At 53.9% G+C, this 22882-nt stretch overlaps 1 protein-coding gene across 1 annotated transcript in view; it reads right to left on the bottom strand.

Moving 5' to 3' along the window:
* Positions 1 to 2130: 2130 nt before the first annotated feature.
* The window catches only part of ZCCHC24 (zinc finger CCHC-type containing 24), a 64415-nt gene continuing 43663 nt past the window's right edge, over positions 2131 to 22882 (bottom strand). Inside the window, exons 3-4 of the mRNA XM_050803544.1 lie at positions 12743 to 12907; positions 2131 to 6288 (exon numbers count right to left, since the gene is read on the bottom strand). Of these exons, the coding sequence (XP_050659501.1) occupies positions 6175 to 6288; positions 12743 to 12907 (279 nt within the window). The 3' untranslated portion in view covers positions 2131 to 6174. The remainder of the gene's footprint in view (positions 6289 to 12742; positions 12908 to 22882) is intronic.

The following is a 22882-nucleotide window of genomic DNA, read 5'->3' as shown; positions in this document are numbered from 1 at the left end:
CTGCCTGCTGGGTGAGTGTGCCAGGTGAGACCTTTCCCTGTGGGGCCTCAGCTTTAGCTCAGGGCAGGGCCACCGTCTCTGGATCCCTTGCCAGCCCTTTCTTTGGTGGACTCTGCTCTCTCCTGGGTCCTCAGCAGCCAGCTGCCTCTGGACACGGGCACTGAGTCCAACCGGAAATCCTTCCTGTCCAGGGAGTTAGTGGTTTCCACGGCTCCAGGAGATGTTGAAATGCAGGCTGTGTTTGCCTTGGGTTTGTTTCCTTTCCACAGAAAACAAAACAAAACAAACACACAGGCGCATGCACACTGCCACACACTCAAAGACAAGGGCATGTCATCAAACAACAGCCCCGAAGCCCCAGCCTCAGCATGCATGGGTGCCCAGTCAATGCTTACTGGATGTGCAAAAGCACCTGGGGCCCTGGGTTCGAGGCCTGGCTCCCTGTGGAATCCCTGGTGTGATCACTGGTCGGATGCTTCTGCCTGAGCCACAGACAATGGGAACAGGAGACCCACACTCCCCGGGCCTCTCCCGGGTGCAAGCAGTGCGCTTTGTCTTGTGTTCAGTGGGTTGTCTCATCCACACAATACCCCCGGGAGAGCTGGGGCTCGGAGAGGGGCAAAGCCACCCAGTGTCACACAGCTGGGGTCGCAGGGCTGGCCTGGTGGCAGTGCTGAAGGAGACAGGAGGGCCCTGAGACAGACACCGGCTCTGTGTCCTCAGATCTGCCCAGGGAGAGCAACAGCCCCACCTGGGCTGCTGGAGGACTTGGGCTGGCAGAGGGCACAGTGTGGAGGAGGGGGTCCTTCATTCTCCTCTCACCCTGGTGGAGGTGGGTGCCCTCTCCACTCCCTTGCTGGGCCTGGCTGGCAGCCACCTGTGTTCAGGCTGACTCTAGCCTGGCTGCCATTCGACACACTGAGGGCAGGCACCCTGCGGGGAATTCTCTAGATGCCAATCAGCAGGAAGGGGCTTTGTTCTGGGATTTGCTCTGTACCCCAAATAAGACAGGAGGTCTGGCCTTGGTGGTCTCTGTTCCTGCCTGTCCCTCCCCCCTCACATCCATGGTCCCTGACCCCGAGGACTGGCATTTTGTTTTCTTTGCTCCATCTCAGAGTCTGCAGTCAGGGGGCATGGACTGGCCCGTACAGATTTGCTTTGACTTCTACACTATTCAAAAATCCCGTTAACTCGTTGCCAAAATTTAAAACATGGACAATTCCATGTAACAACTGGGATTTCCAGTCTTTCTCCTGCTGCCCCTTCCTCCCTCCCCGGGCAACATCATTCACAGATAGCAACAGTTGGCTGGAGCTGAGGACCAGGCGCCCCTTGGCAGGACTCTCTGCCCCCCGCCTCCTCCCCATCACCGTGGGCCCCACGGGAACACTAGGGACCATCTGAAGCCCAGTGCTGCTCAACTCTGGATGCACAATGGACTGAGCTGGGGGGCTTTACAAACTCAAGGACACCCTGAACCACTTCCTCGGCCTCCCTGGGGTGGGACCAATGATGTTCTTAAAGCCCCACAGGTGACTCAGGTGAGCAGCAAGGTTGAGAACAGCAAGAGCTGATGCTGGGCTTTGCAGGCGGGTGGCTGCTGACAGTCTTGCTTCGTTGTGATTCCCCATGGTCCTCAGCAGGAGCCCCACCTCATGACAGCCCAGGCCAGCCCAGGCTTTGGTCAGAAGAGGGGTCCCTGCGCCGTCTCCCCTGGACTCCTCTGTTTGCTCACTGTGTGATGCTCCGTGTCTGGGCCCAAATCCTGATCTTGGCCCAGTGTGCCAAGTGGGAGCGGCCCAGGGCTGCCGGCTCCGAGGCAGATTCACTCCTATATATGGTCACCCGGGAGTCCCCCCACTGAGTGAATGCGTGACCTCATCTGCCGACAATCTCACCCAGTCTGGGGCCAACTTGGGGAGGGCCGTCGCCCTGCAGAGTGTTCAGTTGGGGGCAGAGAGACTGGGAGGAGGCAAATCAATGGCATGGAGGCAGGACAATGACAAGATGACCCAGACCCAGGGGAGCTGAGGCCAGCCCCAAGTCTCTCTGACGCCTGCCCCGTCTCCTGCCTCTGAAAGAGTCCAGCCTCCCCACACGCTTGCGTGAACAAGGAAACCTGTGAGCCTCTTTTGCTTTTAAAAGTCCTTTTAATACAGCATGAAGAGGCTATATTTCTATAGGCGAGCCGTATACAGATTCTCCAGGAATAAGGCACACAACGGAATGCCATCCCAAGGGCTGCACTTCGGAGATGTCGGAGCCTTCTCCACGCACCCTCCGAGCTGGGCCCCCGGGTTCTGTTTTGTCTTTTTAGCTGGACTCACACGTATGGACAGACACAGACACAGATGGGGGTCACCGCATGGGGGTGGAGGAGGTCCGTCGGCAAGGTTGGCAACAGAGAAGGGGATAAGCCCGCTGCCACAGCCCCCAGGGGACTGCTTGGCCGTCTCGCTGAAGGCTGGAATACTCCCATTTCAGGGTTAGTCGTTGGACTGAGCTACAATGTAGTGAGGTTGGATTAAATATTCATTTAGAGTAGATTCAAGTCTATTAGATGCTGGAGGGCTGGTGTAAGGGCTCCGGTTGACATTTCCAAGTTCAAGGAGCATGGCCTGGAGGAGGCGTGGCTCAGATGGCAAAGCTCCGGAGCGGCGAGGCCAGGCTTTGCCCCACTTCTTCTTCCCTCCTGGGGCCCTGCTGATCGAGAGCCCTCCCACCAAGCCAAGACGCTGGTGGACCACAGAGGGGCTGGTTAGTCAAATAAGCTGCTTCTTCCCCTCGCCCACCCCCTGCCCCTCTACAAAATGAATAAAACCGTAATAACAAGATAACAAGAAGAAGGTGCCAGAGAATGGATTACAATGCTGTTTGTTATCCTCAGTGGAAGAGGCACAAAGGGGTCACCATTCCCTTTTTCACTGTGTATCAAATTATAGCTTCCCTTAAAAAAGGCAATAATACTTTTCAAAATACACATATGTATAAATACAGGACGAGAACATATTAATAAGCCTAAACACTTGAATAATATGCTGGCTACTTAATACTGATATTTTCATCCAGGGAAAACAACACAGAAAAACAATATGGCTTAAAGAATTGCAGAGATTTTTTTTCCTCATCAGAATTATGTACCAACTTCATATAATATTCTATGTAGACAATATTTCCTTCTGAATGTAGTTCAGTTGCATATTTTTACAGACCAAAGCAGAGTAAAAAACAAACAAAAACCAACCAAAAACCCAATAACGGGAAACAGAAAAGTTCTCACCATAAATATTTTCTTGCAGTTCAACCAGAAGGTTGGCAAAATACTTCCAGAAATCTTTGTTTGATATTCTCTTGCCCTCCTGAAAGTTCTGAAGTTTTGAAAATGCCTCTCTTTTTGTTTGTTTGTTTGTTTATTCTCAAAAATCAAACAATTATATTTTTCTTTTCTTTTTCTTTTTTTTTAAAAAAAGGCCTTCAAATATATACAGACAAAAAATCACTGTGAAGATTTTTTCGGGAAAAGCTACCAAATTCAGTGTTGTGAGAAAAACTGGTAACCATGCAGAAATTTTAACATCTATGAATATTTTTTTTTCCAAAATACACACATAGTATTTTTTTTAAAAAAGGAATTCTGTGTCAAGTATAACTCAAAATAAATACAAATTCACAAGTAGAACTATTGAATACTTCATACGGGGTAAACACCATAATCTCCCAACTAGATCGCTAGATCTACCAACTGCAAGCGATTGTCCCTTTTGAACTTACTAAAACCACACACTTTCCTGTCCCCTGGGCTCCTGGCCCTCTGAGCACTTAATTCTCACGGCACCCAGCCTACATGGCAGTGGCTTTGCTGACCACAGAGAGTTCCCCAGTTCAGCCAGAGCCCAGTCAAGGGGAGCATAGGGGGTGGGCCTCAAAGCGGGAACCTCAGCCCCCAAGGTGGCTGGCTCTGCACAGATGGCAGGGCACTGGCTACCTGCTGAACAGCTCACTGGCCAGGTCACTTTGGGGTGATATCCCAACTCCCCTTAGCCCGTGCAGGGAAGCCCTGGCCTCCAGTGGTCAGGGACCTGGGTTCTTTTTAGGGTGTGGGCTCCCCCTGGGGCCTGCAGCACAGCTGGCAGGCCCCAGGCATCCTTGGGCCAAGGTCCCACATGGGGCCGGGTCCCTGGAAGGGTTGGCACAGGCACACTGCCCACCACTGTGAACATTCTCTTTAGTGATGCAGTAGGATGACTGTCAGTGGCAGCTTCTCCTTGAGGACAGAAGCCTGGGCCGGGGCCAACCCCAGCTCACCTCAACACCTTGGAGAAGTCGGGGAACAACGCGCTCGGGGAGTCCTTAGTAGCAGTCCCCAGTGGTGACAAGAGTGTCCACAGCCTGCTGCCTGGAGCAAATGTACCTTTTTTAAGTGCTCAGAGGGTATGGCCCCTCAAATCCACCCTGCAGCTCCCTGGCTGCAAATACACTCACTCCATCTTTTCAACTCGCTCCCTGGACCCCTGGTTAACACTTCACTGTAACTCCTCAGTTGTACAAAGCATTTTCATTTGAATACAAAAGGCAACTGGACACCAGGTGGGCATCCTTGAGGCCGTGGTAAACACTGAATTTCAGGCCCATTTCGTGGTCTGATTTTTTTTTTTTTTCCCACAGAGGCATCATGTAGGGGCAAAATCAAGAAACCCAGTTCTGACAGCCGGGAGAAAGGAAGGGTCATGACTATGGAAACGGGGCTTCTCATCCGGGAGACAGAGGAGCGCACGATCCCGCTGCCAGTCAGGACAGTGGGCTCCCTGGCCAGGGACGTGCCACGAGGCCTCTCTGCTCCCTTGGGAGGTAGGAAATTATTGTCCCCATTTTAGAAAAGAGGGGTTCTGTGGCTTGTCTCAGGGTTCCCCACGTGAGGGGCTAGGAGACCGAGGTGAGAAGGAGGAGGCTCCTCCATGTTTGCAGGGGTTGGGGATGAAAAGCAAGGCTGGGGTTATAGGGGCCAGCAGGGGAGGACTCAGCATCCCTCAGCCTGACTTCCTAAGACACCAAGTGAAGGGTCACGGTGCGGGGTACCTGGCACCTGGGAGGCTTCTCCCACCATTCTGGGTGAAACTCCCCAAATAAAGCTCCAGGACACAGCACCGGCCAGCATGAATCCCAGAACAACAGAGCTGAAATGGGCCCTCTGCTCTCTGGTGTTATGCTGTCATTTAACTAATGGAGAAACTGAGGCCCGGAGATGTGAATTCCTTGCCCAAGGTGACAGAATGCGTCAGCAGCAGGGCAAGGACTTGAGCCCAGGTCTCCAGAACGCCAGGCTTGCGTCCTTTCTGCTAGAACAGACACGCTGGGCTTCCACGCTGGGCCAAACTACCTTGATGTGGACCCCCAGCGTGGGTGGGAGGCACAGGGGAAGGAAGGGGAGTGGGACTGACAAAACCTAAGGCAGTCTGGTGGGGGTCGTGGGAGGGGCTGCTCACGTTCCCCAGGACAGATCCGTCCAGCGTTTCGTGCCTCCCCTGTGCCTAACCCCTCCTATCTGGGTCCATAGGGTAGGGAGGGGGGCACACCCAGGTGCAATGCCAGTGATGTCAGAGGGGGTCAGGATTTGGGGCTTAAAGTGGGCAAGGGACAGAGAGGTCCACTCCCCAGCAGCTGCTAGAACACATGTCCCCTTGCCAAGATTGCTGACTCAGGAAAGAAACAGGGATTTCCGAGAGTGGCTTTCCATACCGGGCAAACCGGAAGGTTGTGGGTGGGGGCAGGCGGCCTGGCTGGTCTGGGGGAAGTTTGGGATTCACAGTAAATTTAGTGCACCTGTGGCCAATACAAGGCTGCTCACCCCAAAGAGGCTCTCAGAGGAGAGTCTGTGGGGATACCCGGGGCTCCTGGACATGGGCTTTTGCTTGCTTTTGTCCCCTCCACAGAGACCTCAGGCCCGCCTAAAGAGCCCCAGACTCCCTGCTTTCCCTGGCCTGTGGGGGCAGCGATGTCAGTAACACTGTTTGTCAACACACACAAGACAAGGACGCTAAGAGCCCCCGGCCCAGCCCCGCAGGCCTGCGAGGACACCCCACGCACAGGGCGACACGCAGCCCCTTGGAGCAGCACAGGGAAGCAGCGTCTCCTTGGGCTGGTCGGGGGCGGCTCTGGGTGCGAGCGGGCAGCTGGTCACTGCACGCGACGGCAGTAGTAGCCCAGGACCTTGCACTTCTCGCAGAGGTGCTGCGGGTGCTCCTTGCTCTGGTCGGACACGTCCAGGCCATCGGGCTTCTCGAGGGGTCTCTGCAGAGAGAAGAAGGAAGGGGCCCAGGGGAGTGAGGGGAGAGAAAGACAGAAACACAGAAACAGACAGGGAGAGACACACGGAGACAGACAGGTGAGACAGGTACACAGGGAGGGGACCAGACAGACAGAGACAGAGACTGACAGACACAGAGAGGGAGAGACACACACCCGATGCGCGGTGGGGCGGGGACACCTGTGGTCACAGGTCATTTCAACCACGGTGCTGGGGCCCTCCTGCTGAGGGAGGCTCCCTGCGATCACCCAGTGAGTGGGCTCGAATGCCGGTTCTTCTACCTAACAGCTGTCTGACCTTGGGCAGGCCACCTGCCCCCTCTGGCCTCCATGCTCCCATCTGTGAACAGGGATGCTGATAACAGCTTTTTCATGGGCTTGTTCTCACCAGACAACTCAATGGAGATAATGAATACAAAGAGCCCGGCATGTAGAAGCTGTCTGTGGTTAGTCTTATCGGTGGGAGGGGGACACCAGCTGGTGCAGGGCCATCAAAATTGAGCCAAGATCTCAAGGTGAAAGGACCTAGGAAGGGTAAGTTCCCTGCTCTCCTGGACGTCCCAGGGAGACCTCCAACAGCTCCTCCATCTAGGGCTTGGGTGTCCCCAGTTTACTGCCTGGACGGTAAGAAGGCTTTCCACCTTGAGTTAGAGTCTGGGTCCCTGTCGCCTCATCCTGGAGATCCAGCCACAGATTCTGTTCGGCTCCCAAAGGACCGTCCGATCAGTATAGTTGTGAAGTGTCACCTCCAGCACCCCAAACCCAAGCTGGTTTGCAGCCCTCACCCCCTAAGCTGGCCAGGGCCTCTTCCTGCACCCAGTCTTCCAGGACAGGCCAGAAAGGCCAGACTCAGCAGGGCCCACACAGCCCTCACTCCCCATGGCTTACACGTTATGTGGCAAAGTACTGCCACCTAAGTCAGGCCACTCTGGAACACACCCTAATGTCACCACTTCCCTGTGAGTGGCACAGGGAGGAAACAGGCCACAGATGTATGAGGAAGGGAGTTTCCACAGATGAGGCAACTGAGGCTCCAAGACATTAGGGACATCCCTGGGGCCTGCAATGAGGAGGTGGTAGTGTATGGCCTTCCAGCCACACATGCTGTTTCCAAGCCCTGTGCTGCAGGGACATGCTGCCTACTGCCTGCAGTTGGCCCCACTGGCTGCACTGTACTGGGGCTCAGGGCCAGCTTATGACCAGTGCCCACCCCAGACTGCCGCACTCCCTCCCAGCCTGGCTGAGTCCCTGGCTTTCTGTCCCCAGGACAGCACCTCCTGTGTTTGGTGGAGGGAAGGCCATCTTCACCGGCACAGCGCTCTCCCCTGGGAATTCACGGGCACCTGCCAGCTGCACCCACCCTGACTGGCATCTGCCTTCTGAGTCTTTATCTCTGGGGCTGACAGAGGTTTGGCAGGCCCAGGACTGAGGGCAGAACCTCCATGGAGACTGAAGGGGTCATCGCCAGTTTGTTTTGAAGACTGTTCTGGAACACCCTGTGTCTGGTGTCTTCTGCAGTGTCTCCATATGACACGGTACCACCAAAGTCCGACAGACAGAGCTTTGCATGCCAGCTCTGCCACCTATCAGCCAACGGCTGTTGGGAAGGAGCTTTCTCCTCCACAACCTCGACTTGTCCTTTTGGGACCTGGGTGGGAGGTTAATAACATTCATTGCCTTTTTCCTAGTTTTTTGTGTGTGTGTGTGTGTGTGTGTGTGTGTGTGTGAGATAGAGAAGTAAATAAGATGACTGTCTTCTTTTTACTTTTTATTTATTTTTATTTTTTCAGACAGAATCTTAGTCTGTCACCTAGGCTGGAGTGCAGTAGTGTTATCTCGGCTCAGTGCAACCTCGGTCTCCTGGGTTCAAGCGATTCTCCTGCCTCAGCCTCCCAAGTAGCTGGGATTACAGGTGCACACAACCACCCAGCTAATTTTTGTATTTTGAGTAGAGACGGGTTTCGCTATGTTGGTCAGGCTGGTCTTGAACTCCTGACCTCAAGTGATCCACCCATCTTGGCCTCCCAAAGTGTTGGGATTACAGGTGTGAGCCACCACACCTGGCAGACTGTCTTTTTTAGAGACAGGGTTACCGTCACATAGGCTGGAGTGCAGTGAATCCTCCCACCTCAGCCTTCCGAGTAGCTGGGACCACAGGCATGCACCACTACGCCTGGCTAATTGTTTAAAAAAATCTTTATAGCGATGAGGTCTCATTATATTGACCAGGCTCGTCTTGAACTCCTGGGCTCAAGCAATCCTCTCACCTTGGCCTCCCAAAGTGCTGGGACTACAGGTGTGAGCCACTGCGCCCAACAGAGATGACTGTCTTAAAGTATTTTATAACCATAAAAAGCTCTGGAAGACTTAGTGATCACAGTGTGACCTGTAGCAAATCACTTAGCTTCTCTGGGACTCAATTTTCTCCTCCATAAACTGGGGGCTAAGTCTGTAGGCTAACTCTACATGATAGGGTTGCTGTGAAGAGTAAGTTAGTCTATGCAAAGGGATTAGAACAGTGCCTGGCACATAGAGAGCACTCAAAATGTTGGCCAGTATTGGTATCATGTGTTATATAGCGTTAGGGGCAGCATGGCGGCAGGGGAAGCCGCGAAGTCCCGGGTGAAATGCTCTGGAAACATCCTTGCCAGCGCCCTCCTGGGCTCATCTGAGCTGCGCCCCCTCCTTGGCCGTGACCCCATGGTGCAGGTTCCCTCTGTGGGCCCTGGTCTGACTGCTCAGCCCCGCTTGGCCTGCCACTGGGCGAGGAGCTTGGGGAAGCTGTCAAGACACTCTCCTCTGTGGACGGAAAACACTGCGCAGCTGGGGCTGACCGTGGTGGAGGGCCTCCCCCACTCCCTGCAGCAAGGCAAGGCCCAGTGGCGTTTTTTTTGGGGGTGGACCAGAGCCGGCAGGGGGAGCTGCAGCTGGAGGCTGACAGGAAGCAGATGTGGCGGCCAGGAGAGTGGGGAGGTGGAGGGTTCTCCGGAGACGGAGGCCACACAGGTCAGGGCTCTGCGGGGCAGGAGAAATAAACCAGCCCTCTCCACCGCGGGGCGCCATGGGGAGCACCACCGCTGGGCTCTTCAAAGGCTCTGGACAGCTGGGGGATAGAAAGGCACCACCCTCCCACCCCCACCCAGCTTGGGAGCTCAGGAGAGATCGAGCCCTGGGTGGTGGGAGACCTGGGTTCCCAGGCCCCTTGATACCAGCTGACTGGTCACCCTGCTCATGTCCTGTCTCCTCTTGGGGCCTCGGTGTCCCCAGTGCACACAGTAGGTGCTAAACAGTAGCCTAACGACTGGGAGAGGGGAAGGGCCCAGACACACGCTCTTGAGGGATCCTTTAGATTGGGTCCTGGGAGAGCTGATCCTGAATGTGGAGATGGGGGACAGGTGGTCAGGGAGGCTGCGCTGGGACTGAGCTTGGCAGGATGGAGATGGCGAGGCAGGTGAGGCCATTGCCAGCTTGGGGATGGTGACATAAGCCAGGAATGGGCCTGGCATTATGGAAGGGGCATGGTGAGGAGCCCTGCCCAGCCAGATGCTAGGGCGATATCGGGGCAGGGGCCGAGGGCTGGAGCCACTGCAGAGACTCGGTTCCTGTGGGGCTTGGGTGCATGGGCTGGGCGCTGCCTCTCCGCTTAAGTCACAGAAGGGGTTGTAAGGACCCAGCCCCCAGGACGGTCAGCACAGACCCCAGCAGCTCCCATACATCTGAGGCCCTGCCGAAACTGGACTGTTCCTGACTCCTGCCCCCAGCCAGCCACCATTATCTGCCTTCCCTCCTCCCCTCCTCCCTCCCAGGCCACTTATCTGCCCTTCCAGGCTCCAAGCTATCCTCCAGGCCCCCAGTCTACTGACCTTCTACCCCATCAGAGCTCTGCCCCACATCTCTCCCTCAGGGGAGCCTTCCCCCAATAGCTCCCAGAGCTCTCTCCCCTCCTGCCTCCTCTGTCTGCTTGTCTTTTGTGGTGACTCAGCACACATGGAAGGCCCACCCCACCCCTGGCTCCTCCATCCCCCGCTACCTCATCGACAGTGACCTTTCCCTCCCACCACCCCTCAGCCACACCCTAGACTTGGGCTTCTTCAGAAACCACCCGTCTCTGCCCCCTCCTTTTCTCCTTCCATTCCACTGGCTCCCAGACTCCCCCCAGTCCACAGGCCCACCAGGCCTCCCTCTCCACCGGGCCTCTCTAGCTTCCCCTTCCTGCTGATGCCCCATGATGAAGCACGGTCGTCATGCTTTTACAAATATGCCCACCCCCCAGCCATCTGCCCTCTGGAGTGCTTGCCCAGCCAACCTCTGTCCTGTGGACCCTTTGTACACCAGGCCTGGCCTGCACCTGCCAGGCGAGCTGTGCTGGAGCAAGTCACGGAACTAGGCTGACACCTGCCACTGCATTAGGATCACGTACCTCCCCCGGGCCTGGGATGCGGCTGGGTGGTCCAGCCAGCTTTCCCTAGCAGGCTGCTTCCTCGCTCGTCCTTCCTCAAGCCCGCCCCAGCCCGCCTCACTCCTACCTGAGAACTTTGTCTTCCATTTGCTGAGAAAACAGAAGCGTTGGATGTGAGGTTCTTCTTGCATCATCCAACCCATGGACCTTTCCTAATTACCCCCTCTTCTCCCTCCCTCCTGTGCCGATGGGTGAAGCATCTCCCGTTTTTCCCCTGAATCATCAGCCTTTTGCTGTCTTCTAGATCATTCTCACCAGACTGCACTGGGCTCCAGGCTCTACCATCTCCACAACACCTAGCTCCAGGGCTCCTTCCTGGTTGTGGCTACTGCTGTGATTCTCTCCACAATCAAACTCTCCTCAAGAGACTGGACAATGAGGCATTCCCTCTGCAGCCAGATCCACACCAGCCTCCCCTGACACTGCTCCATGGACACTGCCCCGACCTCCAGGCCAGCTACACATCAGCACCTCCACTCTCGCCCTCACGCCTGACTGGCCGGGCTTCTGTGCTTCTCAAACCTTGGTTGTAGTTCAAGTTCCCCAGGTAAAAGTGATACTTTTGTTTTGCTTTGTAAAACTTTGAGGACCGTCTCCTTATTGCCAAATTTCCAAGGCACTCCTCTGTGGTCTCTATACCTGACATTTGAGCACCAAGCACCAGTCAAGCCTCCAACAGCACTTCCCGAACCCCACCCCCGGCTTCCAGGACTCCACGCTCCCTGGTTCTCTTTCTCCTTACTGGGTCTTCCTCCTCTATCTGACCATCAAACACTGGGATTCAGCAACACTTGGTCTAGGGAATCCCTTCTCTACTCCGTCCACATTCTTTCTACAGGAACTCAAATCCATTCCCTACCATGTTTAGGTTGATGACACCCACTTATGTATGGGCCATCTTGACTTCTCACATGAGCTTCAGAATTACAAATCTAACTGCCTTCTTGACGTCTCTAATTGGATTACTGCGAACATCTCAAATGTAATCTGTATCAGAGGAGCCCTGCTTTCATTTCCAACACCTGTGTCCCAGCCAGGCTGCCCAGTTCAGGAACAAGCTCCTCCATCCACTCAGGTGCTCCAGCCTGCCTGGGGTGGGACTGTTCTCCGGGGCTCCTGTTCTTCCCCCACATTCCACCACCAATCTGATGATGCTTGGTGTCGCATCCAGCTCCAGAGCCTCCTCCAGAGTTCAGCCCCCTCCCAGCTTGTATGAGGGCTACGGTGTTGTCTTTCTCACTGGTCTCCCCGCTCAATCTCTGCACACAACCAGAGTAACTGACTTAAAATGAATCTGAAAGCCCTGCTGCTCTTGGGTTCCTCAAGTGCCCCCAGGGCTCTGTGACCGCCCCGTCTAGCCCTCTGCCCCAAGCCTCTCACTGCCCTCTCCTGCGCCTTCACTGAACTGTGGGCCTGGAGCGCCCCAAGTCCTTATGGCCTCAGGGCATTTGTACCTGCTGTGCCCTCTTCCTAGGATGGCCAGCCCCCAACTTGTGATAGGCCTAGCTTCCCCCTGTCCTCCAGGTCCCCGAGTCAGCAGCACCTCCTCTGAGTGACTTTCCCTGTGCAGCTACCTGAGGTAAGACCTTCCTAGGAGGAGCTGGCCCCATCCCTCCCACATGCCTGGGCCTGGTGCACACAGCCTCCCTGTTGACACTGGCCGACTGGATGGATCAAGGAAGGAAATTGGAGTTTCCTGCTGTTTCCTGCTGTCCTCACGTCTCTGTCTCACAACAGCAAGCCCTGTTCACTAGTTTTATCTAGTTTTATAATTTGCTGGGATTCTCTGGTCTCAAGATCTTGGTACAGTTGCCCCACCATTCTCCTTCCCTTCCCTTCCCTCCCATTTCAGATGAGACAAGGAAAGAAAGAGTCAACTTAGAGACATATCCCTCGTAGGAGGGAGTAAACTGAGGCCCGGTAAGGGAAAAGTCACCCTCCCGTGGTCCTTCCGAGAAGGCCCCAGCCCGCCCGGCTCACCTGCTTGTGCGGGTACACGTTGATGTGGCACTTGATGCACTCCTGCCCCATGTTGGCCCAGGAGTTCCCGCTCATCCATTTTCTCTTGCACTTGGGACACTTGTACTCGCCGAAGCAGCGCTTTTTGCCCTGGTATGGAGTCAGGCCCTCGCCTTTGGGGCGTGCCTACAGGGCAGGAAGCAAACACAGGGGATTGGGGTCCAAAGGCCAAGATGATGCCCCATGGGGTTCCCCTGGCCTCTGCCTCAGTCTTCATGTCCTGTGTCCATGTGTACAGGCCCCTTTTGCCCCCAGTCTAGATAATATCAGGGATGTCCCCAGAGCACAGACAGGATCCAAAGGCTGGGAGACACATGGGGAACAGAAAACAGAGGAGATGGTGAAAAAACAGAGGAGCACGTCTCTTCTAGATTTAAGGAGTAAAGTATTCAGTGGTGGCTAGAAATTACTTCCTTAACTCACACGTCATCAAGGGCAGCTGGTCTCATGGGCTTGCACACAGGCACTCTTTGGCCTACCCAGCAGTGTGCTTTAAAGGGTCATTGAAGAGGCAGTACAAGCACGGAAACTGGTGGCAGTGCCAATGAGTCTTCCTCCTCCCTGCACCCAGTCAGCTCCTCTACTAGGAGGCAATCCAATGTCCCTCATACCACTCCAAAGGCGGGCCCTGCATTTACAGATGCATATGACATACCAATTTGTACGTACATTCTTTTCCATCATGAAAATGGAAACAGATTATCCATCTGGTTCTGCATCTTCCATTTTAAAACTTTATCTTATTTTGTTTTTTCGAGACAGGGTCTCGATATATTGGCCAGGCTGGACTCAAACTCCTGGGCTCAAGGGATCCTCCTGCCTCAGCCACCTGAGTAGTTGGGACTACAGGTGCATACAGCTGTGCCTGGCTACTGTTTTCTTACTGAATAATACATGTTAGAGTTTTCCCTCCATCACTACAAATAGAGCTACTGCATTCGGTTTAACAGCTGCACACAGTATGAGTCCATGCAAGCTCCATAGTGCATGGACCAGTTACTATTTTAGAACATCAAGCTTGTTTCTGTTCTTCCATCATTACAAACAATGCTCTAATGAACAACTTCATATGTGTATCATTTTGCACATGTGTGAGTGTATTTGCGAATATAGAAGTAAAATTGTTGGGTCAATGGGTATGAGCACCACTAATTTTTAAAGAGCAAATTCCCACTGCCCCTCCCCACATACTGCAGGTATCCCAACTTAACATTCCACAACAGCATCAACAGAGTTTTCATTATCACCAATCTAAGAGGTAGAAAATCTTCTCAGAGGAGCTTTGACTTTCATGTCTTTTATTATGAGCAAGAGTGAATTTGCCATGCATTTAAGAATCACTTGTGTTTCATTTGTGAACTATTTGTTCATACTCTTTGTGATTCTTTTTTCCTGCAAGAGTAGCCTAATATTTTTCTTGTTGATTTGTAATTGCATTTTATATATGAAAGAAACAAGCTGTCTCCCACACAGTGTTATTTTAACAGCTTTACTGAGATATAATTCATGTATCTTACATTTTACCCATTTAAAGTGGACAAATCAATTGGTTTTAAGTATATTCACAGAGTTCTACAGTCATCACCACAATCTAATTTTAGAATATCTTTATTGCCCCCCAAAAGTAGCCCTATACCCAGTAATAGTCCTTCCCCATCCTACTCCCACTTCCTTACCCCACACAGCCCTAGGCAGTCACTAATGTACTTTCTGTCTGTCTGGATTTCCCCATTCTAGGTATTTAATATCAGTAGAAACATACAACATTTGTCCTTTTGTGTCTGGTTTCACTTAGCATCATGTTTTCAAGGTTTATTCATGCTATAGCATATGTCAACACTTCAGTCCTTTTTGTTGCCAAATAATATTCCATGGTATGGATATGCCATGTTTTATTAGCCCATTTATCAGATGATAGACATTGGCGCTTTCTCTAATGTTTGGCTATTATGAATAATGCTATTATGAACATTCACATGCAAGCTGCAAGTGTTTTTAAAAGTTGAATGAGTTACCCTAATATTTGCAAATGGGAGATTTCACACAAATACGACCACTCTGATCTAGAATCCCTGCCGGCTGAGGTTAAGGAGTGGCTACCCCATCAGCTTCCTCCACATCACCTCTGCTCCCACCAGCTGCAGCTGAATTTATGTTCTCTACTAGGTCTTCGCAGGCTTTGAGTTGGAGAGGCTTAAACGCAGGCTCTCCACGGTGGCTATTCAAAGTGTGGTCCCCAGACCAACAGCGACAGCGCCACCAGCTTGTTAGAAATGTAGAGTCTCAAGCTCCACCTTGGATCTGCAGAATCAGAACTACATTTTAACAAGAGCCCCAGGGAATTAATATGCCATTACATTAAAGAAGCGCTGGGCTATGAGATGATGTTGCCATAGTAACTTTCCTTGGGGAACTGCCCATTTATGAAGTGGTGCGTAATGGTTAAGGGCACACACTCTGGATCCAGATCCTAGCTCTGGGATCTTGGGTAAGTTACTTCACAAGGATAAGGACAGTAACTACCATATAAGACTGTTCTGAGGATTAAATGAGCTGAGGATTAAATGCAAAACATTTAGAACAGTGCCTCGCACACAAGGCAAAACAGGAATATTAGTGCTATTATTATTTATTAATGTAGAACAAAAAGTGGTATATAAAATGGGTACATAGTTTCTTCCTTTAGTAATCATGCCTCTTTGTCCCAGGCGCCATTACTACCACTCGGTGATAGCCTGCTAGAATTTCAGGCAAAACACTAAGGGGGGACATGCGTGCTGAGTGCGCAAACCTAAAGTTAGAAAGTGACACCAACACCACCCTGATCTCCTGGGCCCACTGCCTAAAGTCTTTGGATCCTCAGTGGCCTTCCTGGCAGCTGTAACATTCTTGGGAGAAGTTTCAGCCTGAGTTCCAGGGCAGGGCTGCCCTCAGCACTGGTCAGATCTGAGAGAGGGGTCAGCCACACCCGAGGGAGTGCTCAGTGGGCAGCCAGGGCCCAGGGGCCAGTCAGTTTGTAATAGAGGGGTCAACGTGTGCCTCTGAAGGCACACTGAGCTCTGTTGATCTCAAGTTAGTGGGTGTCCCTCTGACCATTTCTGGTGCCCGCTTCTCCTTCACCTGGGGTCTGGAACCTGTGGCTTCTAAGCCATCCCCTCTATCACAACCCCTCATCTTCCATCATCTGAAATAAAGCACTGGATGAACTCACTCCCCCATGTCTCCCCAGAAGCATCTACGTCTTCAGAGGGGATAAGGGGGCAGGCGTGGGTGCCTCCCTGATGCTGAGGTCTGAGATTCCTTGATTGAAGGTGGGAACTTGGGTACTCTCACCAGCCAGGCCCACTCTGGAGCTGGTTCTGCAGGCCTCTTAGCTTAGGGAGCTCACAGGACCAGGTGCCTGGCCTCACACAGTTGGGGCAAAGGGCAGGGGTCAAGGTACCAGAAGGAGGGGTCAAGTCATTCCAGGACACCGGGCAGAGTGAAGCATGGGGACTGAAGCCACACTGGAGGTGGACTCTGGGAATTTGTTCCCCGAGCCCCTGCTTCAGAAATGAACAGGAAGGAAACCCACACAGATAAAGGAGACACTGAGTGCGAACTGAAGGGAACAGGAAAATGAAAGAGAAGAGCGAGGGGTGAGCCAGGAAGCATGGACGCACCATGTAATTAGAAAAGCAGCCGTCTGGAGCCATCCATCAGGGCGTGTGGGCTGCTTGGCAGGCAAGGGATGGGGCCCCAGCCTCCTGTAGGACCAGACGTCCTCAGCGCACCATTCCCATGGCTGCTGTCAGGCCAGGCACTGGGAGGGCCTGGCTCCAACATGCCATTGCATGGGATGTGGCTCAAATTGTGGTCTCCAGGACCAGATGCCTGCAATGACATCTGGCTCTGCCTGTGACTATCTGGGGGGTTCCTTGTCAAGTTATTCAAACTCTCCGTGCCTTGGTTTCCTCATCTGGAAACCAGGATGATGACAAAGGACCTGCCTCCCAGGGCTGTTGGGATTTGACACATTCATGCGTGTAAAGGTCTCAGCTCAGTTGCTGGCACACTGCAAGTGCTCGGTCACCATTAGCTATTTCGGGGTGATTCTCTTCTTCCTTGCCTGCACTAGGAGAGGGAGCAGAGGTGTCTGAGGTATTGCAGAGGCTAGGGCTGAGGTCCGCAGGCATTAGTCCCAGGAGGATGGTTCCAGAGATGGGAGGGAAACCTGGGAGGGACATCTGGGTCACTCTCTATCCCTGGGTAGGAACGGATTGGCAAGCAAAAGAAGAAACAGCATTAGGCGTCTTCGCTTTCTAGAATTCTCATGGAAGGACCATGCTGCAGAAGCTCTGGGGACACTGGTGGCAGAGGTTGAGGAAAGAGGAAAGAGAACTGGCGTTAGTGTGGCACCGCCTGTGTGCTGGGCTTTATGCTCAGGACTCCACAGCCCACCAGGCCCCCAACGAACTCTCCTAGAATCCTGTGGGGCAGGGGACATTATCAACCCATTTAACAGATGGTGAAACTGAGGCACAGGGAATGGGTGGGACTTGCCAAAGTGCTTCCAGTGCATGAAGGGCAGCAGGCTAGGCCCAGCAGGCTCTTCCACAAGGCCACACTTGATTCACCTCTTGTCTGCCATCCCCAAAATTGTCCCCACCATGATGGAGGCTTGTGCTGTTGGGGAGAGACCCCCTAGCAGGAATTTTATAAGAAAATTCCTAGAGCCTCCCCTCAGCCCAGTCCAGTGTCAGGCCTTGGCTGTGACCTCCGTAGAGGTGGCCTGTAGGGCAGGGGTAAAGGCAGTGGATGGAGGAGAAGACAGGACTGTGGGCAGCTCTTAGCAGCGAGGAGCCACTTCCTGGAAGGGTTCAGTCCCGACATTGTTTATGCTTACAAATGAGGGCAGGGCCAAGGAGAGAAGGAATTTCTAACAGAACAAAGGCTTCTCTACTCACCACCCCCCCACCCCCCACCATCCCCCAGCCCCGCCTCCTCCCAGAAAGGCACAGCCTCTTCTCATAAACTTCAGCATGAAACAGACGGTAACTGCTGACAGCACTGCAGGGGCCACCACCCGCCCGGTTGGGAAGGATGCCAGGCCTGACCAGGCTCTCCTGACCCAGGCCCCTGCCATGTACCCCTCTGGGGGATGACATCTGCCAGGAGGCTGGGCAAAGCTCACTGGAGCTCAGAAACCACCCCTTGTAGCACAGACAGGCCCTTTGGGGACCCGAGAGGCAAGAGGACTCACTCAAGGACACACTCAGTAAATCTGACTGAGCTCGGGGGAGGGAGGGATCCTCTGACTTCCAGACTGGGGCTTGGATCGTCACAGGAGGGCAGCCTGGGAAGTGGGAAACTGTGGCCAGAGTGGGGGTGGGAAGGAGGAGCCAAGCCAAGGAACAAAGAAGGCAGCACTGCAGGGCGGGGAAGTGGGAGGGGCCCCCCAGGCAAGCCAGTGGCTGGGGAAGAGATGTGGAGGAGGCTCACACTGGCTGGGCACTTCTTCAGAACGGTTCAGTGTTTTCTTCCCATCCCTGTGTGAAATCTCTTGTGGTTGGCTGGGAGGTGGTGAGCTCCCTTTTACTGGGGGTATGCAAGCAGAGGCTGAGTTAACAAGTATCAGGGAGGCTGCTGAGGGGGCCTTTGCCCTGGTCAGGCAGGTGGATCTGGTGACTCTGGAGGCACTTCCACCTCTACAGTCCTTCCAACCCCCGCATCTGGTAAAGGCCAACCAGGCAGGTGTGCAGACAGGCACTCTGAGATGCTGCTGGGTGGCGACTGAACAGGTATATTTTCCTACTGTATTTCTATATGACAACTTCAAACTTCTGTAAGCCTTCAAACTTTAAACAAATGTGCATTCCTTATCCTAAGCAAATCCATCTCTGGGCGACTATCTCAAGGAAATTATCAGACATGTGGACAAAAGAGATGTTCAGAAATGTCCATTACAGCATGAGTTAGGACAATGTAAATCTGGAATGAGCAAAATATTCAAATACAATGCCTGGGTTCCCTAAATTACGTTGTACCCTTTGGATGAATGACAACAAAGCCATTAAAATAGTTATGGTGATTTTTTTAGGGGTTTGGGAAAATACTTATAAAGAGAGCAGGATAAGCAACCGAAGACAACCGCTGCACAAGAACAGGACTGGCAGGAAAGCAGCCACAAAGGCTGAGAGACAGGACTGTTGATGATCTTACTTCTGCAGCTTACTCTCTTTCTTAACGAATGAATTGCCTTTAATGAGTGGGTTACCGTCTTGGAAGAAGATGATAACCAGCCCACTCCCTGCCCCGCAGGGCCCTCCTGCCCCCTAGGGGGCGCACTGTGCTTTCACAAGGTGACAGAAACCCCAGAGATGGTGGCTCTGGCCACACTCCTGCCCCTGCAGGTGTGGACCCTGGGGCCTGAGCACTGGCTGGCCTCAGGCTGCTGGTTCTGTTGGATCATGCTCATGTCCATAGAGCTAGCCGCCCAACCATGGAATGCACTCCCCACCCCTGGGTCCTTTCTGCTCCTTCCATTTTAAGGGAAGTCAGACATGTCCACACACTGTCACGTAACACCAGAGCCTGACTGGTCACTCCTCCCCAGCTGCTTGAAGTCCCATCACGAGTGAGTGATCCTTTAGGGTGAAGCTTGATCTCCTCACCCCTTTGAGACAGTGAATACCTTTTGCACAGAGGTGACATTGTGGCCTTTGGTTGTTGAGGCAGAGAATCACAGGGACTGGGAGGGGAGCAGGGTGGGCACTGGGAGCCTGAGGCTGTGCCCTGCACACCATGATTCCAGGCTTCACTGTGCCCCAGGATGCATGGCCTCTGCTCTCTGGATATGGGTTCCAGCCAGGCCTCGATACCTCCCAGCCTGAGGTAAGCGCCTCACCCCCAGACCTGGCCTTGCCACTCCCATCTGCACAGGGGCGCAGGCCTGTGCCCTGCCAAGCCCTGGGATGGAGAAATCACTGTTGCTCCATCATTGGGTATTTTTGGTCAGGGCCAGGCCCTCTTTATGCCCTGACAACCACCCATGAGCTAAGTACGGTTAGTCCCAGGTTTCAGATGGGAACGCTGACGCATGAAGAGGTTACATGGCTTGCCAAAGCTACACTGTCAGGAAATGGGGCAGTCCAGATCCGAGCCCAAGCCCCTTAACGTGGGCTCACTTTCTAAACTGCTATGCAACATGCCAGGATTGCACAAAGAAGAGACCCACCAAGCCGGGATGGTGAGAAACAGGAAGGGGCCGCTGTTCTCATGGGTCCTGGCACGCTGGGGGCATCCCTTCCCATCTCTGGGCCTCAGTTTTCCCATCTCCAGAATGAGAGGTTGGACTGACTGCTGGGCAGGGTCACTGGCCTCCCAGGAGGCCCATAACTCAGCATGTGCCTGGCAGCCCACTCACGCTCCGCCCTCCCATGGAGCACAAGGCCGGCCCCACCGTGCGTCCAGCTGAGAGGTTCTGGCTGGAGCCAAGAGGAGCAGGGGGAGGAAATAAAGAACAGATGGGCTGCCCGCCGGCCCCTGTCCCGCCTGGTCTGCCCAGTCTGCGTGCTTTCCTGCAGCCCTGCCGCTGAGGTGGCCCTGGGCTCCAGTCTACCTTCCCAGAGAGGAAGATCCCCAGTCTCAGGAGTTTGAGAAAGACTTTCCACTGATGCAGAAACAGAGGTCACAGGGGTGGGGCAACTAGTCCACAGAGGGGGTGCAGGGCTGGCCATGGGCTCACGACCCCAGCCCAGGACCCTCTGTGTGGCCTTGCTGGCCCTTGCCAGAGGAGGCAGAAGGTCCCTGGTCATTCTCCCTGGTGTCTCTCTTTGAGCCTGGGGCAGTGTGGAGTAAACAGGGGATAGAGGTCAGAGGTCCAGGTTGGGCCCTGGCTCTCCCACGCCTGTCTTAGAGCCTCGGTTTTTCTTTTTCTTTCTTTCTTTCTTTTTTTTTTTTTTTTTTTTTTTGAGACAGAGTCTTGCTCTGTCACCCAGGCTGGAGTGCAGTGGTGTGATCTCGGCTCACTGCAAGCTCCGCCACCCAGGTTCACGCCATTCTTCTGCCTCAGCCTCCTGAGTAGCTGGGACTACAGGCGCCTGCCACCATGCCCGGCTAATTTTTTGTATTTTTAGTAGAGACGGGGTTTCACCGTGTTAGTCAGGATGGTCTCGATCTCCTGACCTCGTGATCCGCCCACCTTGGCCTCCCAAAGTGCTGGGATTACAGGCGTGAGCCACGGCGCCTGGCCAGAGCCTCGGTTTTTCTATCTTCCATGTGAGGGGGCTGTTCTGGTGGAGCTGGAGACACTAACATTCAATGAGCACCTACAATGTGCCACACGCTTTCTGACCTGACTGTCAAGAGCCCTTTCATTTGACAGGAGAGCAAACTGAGGCACAGAGAGGCCAACCAACCTGCTCAAGGCCACACAGCTGTGGAGGCGAAACTTAAACCCAATCTGCTGACTACAAAACGACACTTTCCACTGAATGCGCAGCCTCTCCGAGAGACGGTTGAGAGAAAATTAAAGAGAAAGCCTGCTCCTAGGAACACAGCCCCACCTCTGACCTCTGACCATGGCCACCACCTCAATATTCATTTGTTCACCTAATTTACATTGAGCACCCACTCTGCACCAGGCTCTGTGGAAAATTCCAGAAATATGGAAACAAGACAGATGAAGAATATATTGTCTTCATGGAGCTCTCAGTCCAAGGCCTTCCAAAGAGGTCAGCCCTGTGACCCTTTCCCCAACCATGGCCCACACCAGTCACGAACTTCCCCAGCCACATACTCCCAGGCTCAAGCCCAAGTGGGACTGACACCTGTGAAAACATGCTTGGACTCATGCCCTCAGGCAGAGGCCACACAGACCTCCCAAGTGACAGGCATGGGACTTATGCATGGCACATGAAATTGTCTCTGATCACTGCCACGGCCTCATGAAGTCAGTACTCTTAACCCTAATGACAGATGAGGAAACTGAGGCTCAAGACAGGGGGAGCAAGTCTGCCAAGTGCTGAGCCCCTGGCTTTTCCTTCCCTTCTGTGCTCTGTGGTACTGCTTTAGGGACCAACCAAAGACCTCCACACTCACATGTCCACATGCACGGCTGGGGGAGGCAGGTGGGAGGGCTGCAGCCCTGCAGCCCTGCAGCCTGGTCTGGGCAGCTGCAGGCTCCATGGAGGCCCCGGAGGAAGCAGGCGGTCAGAGGGACAGGCGGGCTGGGCCGCGGCCTGCAGGATGCCGGGAGGGAGGAAGGACGCAGCAAGAGGCCACCCAGGGCTTCCTCTGGAGCCTCAAGGGCCTCCTTGTCTGCGCACAGCCGTCCTCGCCTCCTTGCCCAGGGCCCCCTCCCCTCTTCTGGGATCCTGCTGCAGCCCAGCATGGGTCCAGAAGGCCTGGCCTCTTGTCACCCCTCCCCCCCACCCTGTTCCCAGCCCAAAGCCACCGCAAAAATGCCATCCTGATTCCACAACACTAGGGTTTGTCAAAGTGCAGGGAACAATGGGAGCTTTCACAGGGACAGGAAAAGGCCTCAGGAAAACCCTGGGGAGGAGGGCATGGAGTGGGGGTGTGGAGAGGAGGGAAGGGAGATAGAGAGGAGAAAACAAGCGGGAGACAGAGAGATGAGGGAGAGATCCTGGAGAGACGGGGAGTGAGGACGTGATGTTGGGAATGAGGGGCAGGGAGTGAGAGAGTGCCCGTCAGAGCAGATAAGAGGAGAGGGGGGCGACAGGGTGCCCAGGAGAGGCAAGACATGATGCGGAAACAAACCAAAAGGGCTGGGAGACAGAGACATTCGGGGGGACGGGGCCCACAGAGACCAAGGAGCCCCTCCAGGACCCAGAGAGGTGCCAAGCCCCCCAACACCCCGTGCCTCCAGGCCCTGTGCCCGGCCCTGAGGCACCACTGCCCAGAAGGCAGCAGAAGCCCCCTCTCCAAATCCCACCCCAGCCAGGCGATTTGGCGTAATCTCAGGCAAAACTTTTTGGAAAGCAAAGACATTTTAATCACATGAACAGCCACTCCCTAAGTTATCTGTTTCCTGCTCTGGCTTTCCTCCCTTAGCAAACCACATGGATCAGAGTGGAGGGGCGGGAGGGGAAGAGGGGC

Source organism: Macaca thibetana, chromosome 9 (genome assembly GCF_024542745.1).
Source record: "Macaca thibetana thibetana isolate TM-01 chromosome 9, ASM2454274v1, whole genome shotgun sequence".
Taxonomy (NCBI): Eukaryota; Metazoa; Chordata; class Mammalia; order Primates; family Cercopithecidae; genus Macaca; species Macaca thibetana.
This window is presented reverse-complemented; position numbering and strand designations above follow the sequence as displayed.